The 8297-nt window shown below is 45.7% G+C and overlaps 1 protein-coding gene across 2 annotated transcripts in view; it reads right to left on the bottom strand.

Annotated features, from left to right (window-relative positions):
- Positions 1-670: 670 nt before the first annotated feature.
- The window catches only part of LOC140388399 (caspase recruitment domain-containing protein 19-like), a 28329-nt gene continuing 20702 nt past the window's right edge, over positions 671-8297 (bottom strand). Inside the window, exons 5-6 of one of the 2 annotated variants that reach the window (XM_072472506.1) lie at positions 5751-5890; positions 671-1913 (exon numbers count right to left, since the gene is read on the bottom strand). In XM_072472506.1, the coding sequence (XP_072328607.1) occupies positions 1734-1913; positions 5751-5890 (320 nt within the window). In that variant the 3' untranslated portion in view covers positions 671-1733. The remainder of the gene's footprint in view (positions 1914-5750; positions 5891-8297) is intronic. The other variant, XM_072472507.1, reaches the window with a different exon arrangement.

Genomic DNA, 8297 nt, shown 5'->3' with positions numbered 1-8297 from the left:
AGGCCAGAATTTTAGGCAGGGTCAAAGTAGGCAGGGTCAAAGACACAGGTCTCAGATTTCCCGATTACACAGAGATTGTGATATTGGGAAAGCAAAATATCAAGTTACCCCAACTCATTTTCCTTTGGAAATTCTAACAAAGTATCAATTCAGCAAATCTGCCTGCTGCCAATTTTTTCCAACCTCTGCTCAGAATTTTTAGATATTGAATTATTTCTACAGAATCACATTATTAGTGTGATGGAGGGAAAAATTCAGTAGCAGCACCACATAACTAGGTCTATTACAAAACCAACAGCAATGAAGATGATCCTATCACTGAGTTTAGATAATATTTACTTAGCAACAGAACCTTTAGTGACATTTCCTGGGCTTAAACATTTGATTGGCCAACAATTTATTCATAAATTTCAAAAAGCGATCACAACTGTTTGTGCCAAGGTTTTTTATGTGCAGAATGCGACGTACCCATCTGATAAATATGGTTCAAGTAACAGAATTGTGCAAACAGGGAATGTTGTGGGACAGATAACATTTGGGCAAGATCTGGGAATTATTTTATACTTGGAACAACGTAACTCAGCTGCTTGTGTTAATGATTTAGAAAGGAGAATTTAACATAGTCATTTTAATTGTTATGAGGCAGAAATAAATTGCTACTTAAAGGAAAGTTGGTAAAATCCATAAAATTATTTAATAGATCATACACAGATGTTCAATGGTAATAATCTGCAATGATCGGTAAAGGTAACAATACGACTGTCAACACAATTACAACTCTTAATACAAAACAAGAGTCCTCTTGGAGAAATTAGACTTCTGAAGTTGTAAAAAGAAAGATGACATTATATTCACTGGTAAGAGAACAGACAAAGGCACTTGGGTAAACTCACCTGCAAATAAAAGAATTGTAGAGATCTGGCGCAATTATAGCTCAGAAGTGATTATAGAATCATGGAATCACTACAGTGCAGAAATGATTTTACAATTCTATAATCACTTATTCTCTTGCATTGGAATGCATCAATTAAAAACTCTAACATTTTCAGCTATTCATCATTTCTCCTGAACTTCAAATCAGTTACATAGTGCCAATTTTCAAACAGGTCTCCCAAACCTTTCCTAATACAATTTTTCAGACATTCCTGCATAAGCACCCACTTGCCTGAAACAGGCTGGCTGAATATGCAAACAGGGGCTTTACAGCAATGTACGGCCACAACTTTCAGGTACAAATGGACAGTCTATCCACATTCCACCCGGCTGCACTAGATGTTGAGCAGTTTACCCGATGGTTCTTGAAGGGAGACCCCACAGGAAACAGTCCAGGAAACTATGAGGCTTTTTCATGGTTGGACAGATAAGGCAGAAGTGGAAACTGCCTCCTCAGGAATGGCGAGCTTTACTCAGTGTCACTTTGTCTCCCACAGCTCATTGGTGACAAATAAATAATGCCAAGGCCTCAAAATGGCTCCGATTTCACTTCTGTGGGGACAGGCTGGCAGGACTGCTCCATCAACCTTATTCCAATTGCGGGTGAATGTCAAAGACCATTCCCTAATCGTCTAATTAATATGCCACATTCTCAAACTGGATCTAAGCATTAGGAGACAGGTATTGATTTTCTTGTTAAAAATATTAGATTCCTGGCCAACATAATGCATCACTATTTCATTCGATTTTTTAATAACTTCTGCTGAACTGACTTAGAAAATTGGACAATTAGGAGGCTTTCACATTTTAGTTTGTAAAAGGATTGCTCCGTTTTTAGTGCTTGGTAATTCCATGTATCCCAACGGATCCAGTTTCTTGTAGGCGACGTAGAACAAGCCACAAGCTTCTTCTCCCTTATTCACTAATCCATTTAGCAGGTCTGAAACCCGAAGGTGCAAGTCATGAGCATCATTTAAAAACTGTAGGATAAAGAGATTTAATACAATAACCACAGTCATAGGGAATACATGCAATAATTGGCCAAGGTGAAGCATTATTTTTATTGTGCAATAATAAGGGGTGATTCTCCGGCCGTGTTGCTCCCGCTATGTTGGGAGAATTGCAGGAGAGTCCGAGATGGGATTTGCGCCAGACGCAAAACAGTTTTTGATTCTCCTGACCCGCTCCAGCTGGTGTGTTGAGGGTCTCGCCCAGAAAGGGAGAGTAACTGATCACAGCTAATTTGCATTTGTTTTAATATCTGGATGCCCTGGGGGAGTCCTTCAAGGGAGCTGGGGGTTGGAGAGCTCGGGCTGGGCTGGATGGGGCCAGTTCGGGGGTCTCCCCTTGGATGGGGGTCACTTTGGGTCTGTGAAGTCCTGAAATCTGCTTTCTTTCCATGTTTAACACTGCATAACAGAGCAAAGTACTGTCAGCACTGTCAAATCACAGGGCAGCCTTCCTGTCCTGAAATCCTCTGCCGGACAGAGCCATTATGCAGCTTGATTCTAGGAGAACCATTTCACCCCTTCAGGTTTTAATAGGCTCCATGGTTTCAATGTTGCAGAATGCCTCCTATTATCCCTTTATACTTGGTTGTTTGCTTTGAATTTCACATCCTGTTGCCTTTTAGGAGCCTCTGTTATTTCACTGGTGTACTATGTCTGCTTTTGGGGTTTAGCTCAGTGGGCTAGACAGCTGGTTTGTGATACTGAACAAGGGCAGCAGCACGGGTTCAATTCTGGTATCAGCTGAGGCAATTCATGAGGCAATCTCAACCTTGCCCCTCGTCTGAGGTGTGGTGATCCTCAGGTTAAATCACCACCATCAGCTCTCCCCCTCCAAGGGGAAAGCAGCCAATGGTTTTCTGGGTCTATGGTGACTTTACCTTACCTATGTCTGCTTTTATCTCTTTGTACTTGGCTGTTTACACTGAATTTCACACCGCATTGACTTTTACAAGACTCTTGATTGACAACTGAAGGCTATCTCAAGGCTTTGTTTGTTTTTATAGCACTATTATAGATCCTCTAACTCTGAAATGCTTCTCGGCACTGACAAGCAGCGGGGCCTTAAAGGGAACTGGAGGGGGGTCTGAAGGAAAAGGCTTGAAAGGGTGAGTTCTTTGGCGATCCCATAGCGGGGTGTTGCTCACTTGGGGGTGGGGGGGACAGGGCCCTGATGATAGCGATTGGAGTGGGGGTCTTTGCCGGCGAGAAGGGCGGAGTGGGGGAATTGTAGGGTTACTCTGAGATCGGGGCACCTTTTAAAAACGGCATCCCGATCTCTAAGTATCCGGCCTTGTCAGCGTCTTCAGGTCCCACACATCACATTTTGGGTGAATCTCCCGTGGCTTAAAAAAATGAGTAAGTGTGGGAAGATCACGATGGGAACCGTGCCGGAACACCCGGCATGATTAGCACCAATTTTCCCACTTTAGTCATTTTTGGGGAGAATTCCGTCCATATTCTTTGCTTTCCATTATAAAATAGCCCTAAAATTTCAAAGTGCCTGGCTTCTATCTGGGGCCTCCCTAAGATGAATAGAAATGTTGTGAGGGAAGAAATGTGAGTGAAAATTCACCTTTTATTGTTGGACATATAACGTTCAGCGATCCCTCACACTGAGCCCCCACCCAGTCCTGCTCCCACTCATGGTTGAGAATCATCTTACTCCCCACAAGTACAGGCCGCCTTTCACAAAATGATTCTGTAAATCACTCTTTCCTCACACGCACCAAAAAATATAATTTTCATTAAGTCAACACAATGTTACACATTCCATTTATTTATTTCTATATGTGATTTATTTACCTTCCTGCCGTGGTAAGTGTGCGATGGCAACAAGCGTGGCCATATTGGTGCCCTGCCCACTCAGAGTACTTTGCTTTAACCAAACTCTGCAGCTAGCTGCACCGGCAGAAATACAGGGTCCAAATTGTAGGAAATGTTGGTTTACAGCATGGTTTTTGTTGGACAATTTCATCTATACTGAAGGGAAATTTGAAAGTAGGAAAACACCATTTGGCTTGTGTTAGACACGCATGAAAGCCAATGTTTTTTATGGTCAGAAAGGAATTCCCGGGCAAATGCCTGGAAATGTGGATGCACAGGTGGAAAGAAAATGAAACAGTCCAGGAATCTATAAACAGGAAAACCTTATTTATAATTTTTACACTATGTTAAGGGTTGAAATATTAAGACTTATAATATTTGGATACTTGTTAATAGGTTTTCCCATGTGGATCAGCTTGGCTTATCCTCTGCAAACATACGTCATGTGACCAGGAAAGTTCCAAATTCAAGTCCAGTTTAATCGCTGGCTTTGAAAGCAGACCAAGGCAGGCCAGCAGCAAGGTTCAATTCCCGTAACAGCCTCCCCGAACAGGCGCCGGAATGTGGCGACTAGGGGCTTTTCACAGTAACTTCATTTGAAGCCTACTTGTGACAATAAGCGATTTTCATTTCATTTCATTTCATCTGTGCTGCGTTAACAGATCTTAACTTTGCACTGTAAATTAGCCCATGCACGCTCAGTGAGATCAGAGGTAGGAGCCCTTAGGAGCAGAGAGTGGGGGAGATGCATTAGGGGAATGCTGAACAACTTAATAATGGAGTCTGAGTGGATTGGAGTTTGTGACCATTAATTGGGGTCCAGAATGGTGAGGGGTATGAAATGTGGTGGTGCTGGGGAATCTGAGGTCTGGCAACTTTTTTTTTAATAAACATTTTATTGAGGTATTTTTGGTGTAGTAACAACAACAAAATAAACAATATACATGAAACCACAAACATAGTGCAAAAGCCATTTACCTCTCGTACAGGTCCCACCCTTATTGACCCCCTACTCTAATCTAAACTACTCACCCCCCCCCCCCCCCCCCGCCTGCTGACGATTAATTTCCCGCAAAGAAGTCGACGAACGGTTGCCACCCTGGCAACGTTTCTGATGGATGGATTGCAAGAGAATAAAAGTCATAAGTTTTCATTCATTTCCGGCCCGTCACCCAATCTCCAAACTTTTCCAACAGCAATTTCCCAAATTTAGCTGGGACCTCTTATTCACAGATTTTACTGTCATAGGTCCTGGGTCATGTCAATATTGAGGTGGAAAATAATCATAGCAGGTCTCCCAGAGTATGGAATTCCTGAAGTCTCAGATACAATTGGAAAGATTCTTTCCCACCACTCTCCGCCACCTTTCCCCACCCACCTCCCATCCCACCACCATTTTGTTTAATTTTTTTCTGGAGCTTGTACATGGCAATGCTTGGACAACCACAACACAGGCCCTTGCTGCAATCGGAAGGTGCATTTCTTCCATCTGTACGTTGTTTACATCCACCCACATAGAATTAGGGGAGCATTTTTTCCATACTGTCTGTCATAGATCCAGGGAGAATATAGCTGGAGCTAGCCAGAAAATATAGCCATCATCATCCACTCATTGAGTATTTGGATTATGCGTAAAATAACAAATGCTGGGCTGCTGGGTTTAATGCTGAGAAAGCTATTGATGTCCATTCATCCTGCTCCAATAAAGGCATGAGTGGCTCTTCTAAGGCCAGGACATAGGGTTCTGGCATTTTTTTTAAGTGCTTGCTTTATTTTATGTCAGTTCCTGGATCACAAGGCAATTTGTGAGTATAGGGCCAGAGGTGGGCACCTTGATCACTGAACAGGGAGGAGTGAAGTGGTACTAGCTCTTAAATATAATGTCTGTCTCTTTATGAGCATTGCATCTCCTGAGTTTCTGTGACCAGTAGCCCCGGAAATTCACTAGTTAGACAAGATAATCAGTTAAGGAAAGGTTTGTACCTTATTGGCCTCGGCTCTATTAAGTACCGGTGGTTTGTGGTTTCGAAGTTCGTTTATCACTTGAAGGAAATTTTCCTCACTGAGACACCCATCATTTGTAAAGTGTAAATGATCATCTTTTAACTTTTTTATGCAGATGTCTAAATAAAATAAGCAACAGAGAGTAATATGCAACCGTCGAGTTTGATTATTCAAAGATACCAATTTTACATTTCAAGTTGAGGAAACCAAATGGGAAACAGCGTTATATTCACCTATCTTTGTTCAACAGATTTTTAAATTATCTGAACAGACCTTTCCTATCGTGTCACACAGAGACATGCCTCATACAATGAACTTGTGGGGCGAACTTCTCCGGTATCGGCGCGATGTCCGCCGACTGGCGCCCAAAATGGCGCAAATCAGTTGGGCATCGCGCCGCCCCAAAGGTGCGGAATGCTCCGCATCTTTGGGGGCCGAGTCCCAACCTTAAGGGGCTAGGCCCGCGCCGGACGAATTTCCGCCCCGCCTGCTAGCGGAAAAGGCCTTTGGTGCCCCGCCAGCTGGCGCGGAAATGACATCTCCGGGCGGCGCATGCGCGGGAGCGTCAGCGGCCGCTGACGGCATTCCCGCGCATGCGCAGTGGAGGGTGTCTCTTCCGCCTCCGCCATGGTGGAGACCGTGGCGAAGACAGAAGGGAAAGAGTGCCCCCACGGCACAGGCCCGCCCGCGGATCGGTGGGCCCCGATTGCGGGCAAGGCCACCGGGGGGCACCCCCCAGGGCCAGATCGCCCCGTGCCCCCCCCCCAGGACCCCGGAGCCCGCCCGCGCCGCCTTGTCCCGCCAGTAAGGTAGGTGGTTTAAATTACGCCGGCGGGACAGGCATTTTAGCGGCGGGCCTTCGGCCCATCCGGGCCGGAGAATCGCGCGGGGGGGGCCCGCCAACCGGCGCGGTGCGATTCCCGCCCCCGCCGAATATCCGGTGGTGGAGAAATCGGCAACCGGCGGGGGCAGGATTCACGCCAGCCCCCGGCGATTCTCCGACCCAGCGGGGGGGTCGGAGAATCTCGCCCCGATTTCTAATATTTTCTGTTTTCCCTTAGATGATGTTTCATTAGCCAGGTAACACTTTTTGTTTGTCAAAACTGAGGATATTTCTTCTGGAGAGTAACATACTTGTCTACTTTAACATCCACTTTCAGAATCAGTCACACTGGAACGAACAGAACCACACCTGATGTTCGTTAAAGTACACATTGGAAGAGCCCTACGCTGTAGGATACTTCAGCTGCCCGCACCAAGGCCCTTTGTGTCAATCAGTGTTGAATAATCACCAGCATTCTATTATAGGCAGACAGCTGTAAGGAACTAGGCTGATATTGGCCAGAAGTTAATTTACTTTGGGCCTTGCCAGCCTTGGAACACGGAGGAGGTTTATGAACCATCTATAAGGCACAAGTCAGGAGTGTGGTGGAATACTCCTAGTTGCCTGGATGAGCGCAGCTCCAACACTCAACACCATCTAGAACAAAGCAGCCTGCTTGATTGGCACCCCTTGCACAAACATTCAATCCCTCCACCACCAAGAACAGCGGCAGCCATGTGTACCATCTACAAGATGCAATGCAGCAACTCACCAAGCCCGCATAGGCAGCACCTTCCAAACCTACAGCCATCAAGAAGGACAAGGGCAGCAGATACCTGGGAACAGCAGTACCTGGAGGTTGCCCTCCAAGTCGCTCATCATCTGACTTGGAAATATATTGCCGTCCCTTCACTGTCATTGGATCAAAATCCTGGAATTCCCTCCTGAACAGCTGTGGGCGTACCTGCGCCTCAGGCACTGCAGCACTTGAAGGCAGTTCACCAGCAACTTTTCAAAAACAACTAGTGATGGGCAATAAATACTGGTCTGGCCAGTGTACCCACATCCTGTAAAAATCCAATGGCAAGACTAGTTCTTCACAGTGAATTGATAATTTTTTCAATCTATATAAACAATGGATTTTGAAAAATGATTTGATATAGGCTAGTGTCTCATTTGCCGATTATATTAAAAATGAGTGGCCCTAGGGTGCTATGCCAGTAGGTGGTGCTGTGCCTGTAGGTGGTGCTGTGCCTGTAGGTGGTGCTGTGCCTGTAGGTGGTGCTGTGAATGTAATGTATGTACCTAATAATTTGGGTGTGATTCTCCGGCCTCGTTGCGCTCTCGCTCTTGCGAAGCTTGGCTGGTGAATAGCAGGAGAATCCGAAAACGAGAACCACGCCAGGCGCCAAAACAGTTTGCGATGCAACCGGCCCACTCCCGTGGGCGAAATCGGGATCTTGCTGTAGCGTGGCTAGAAACCAATTATCACCACATAAACTCTATTTCCATACAATTAACGTGAGCCACCCCATAACCGATGGCCTCCCGCCATTCAGTGGCCTCCCCAGCAGGTGGCGCCAATTAGTACTCCTTTTGAAGGGCTTCTGTGGGGGGCTGAGGAAGTGAATAGCCATCTTTGCTCACAGGCAAAAAGCCTGGGGGCGCTGGGCTTGCCACCCCAGTGCTCGGTGGGGGCCCTC

The sequence above is a fragment of the Scyliorhinus torazame genome, chromosome 13 (assembly GCF_047496885.1).
Source record: "Scyliorhinus torazame isolate Kashiwa2021f chromosome 13, sScyTor2.1, whole genome shotgun sequence".
Classification (NCBI taxonomy): Eukaryota; Metazoa; Chordata; class Chondrichthyes; order Carcharhiniformes; family Scyliorhinidae; genus Scyliorhinus; species Scyliorhinus torazame.
Note: the sequence above shows the minus strand (reverse complement) of the source record. Positions and strands in the feature narration are given on the sequence as shown.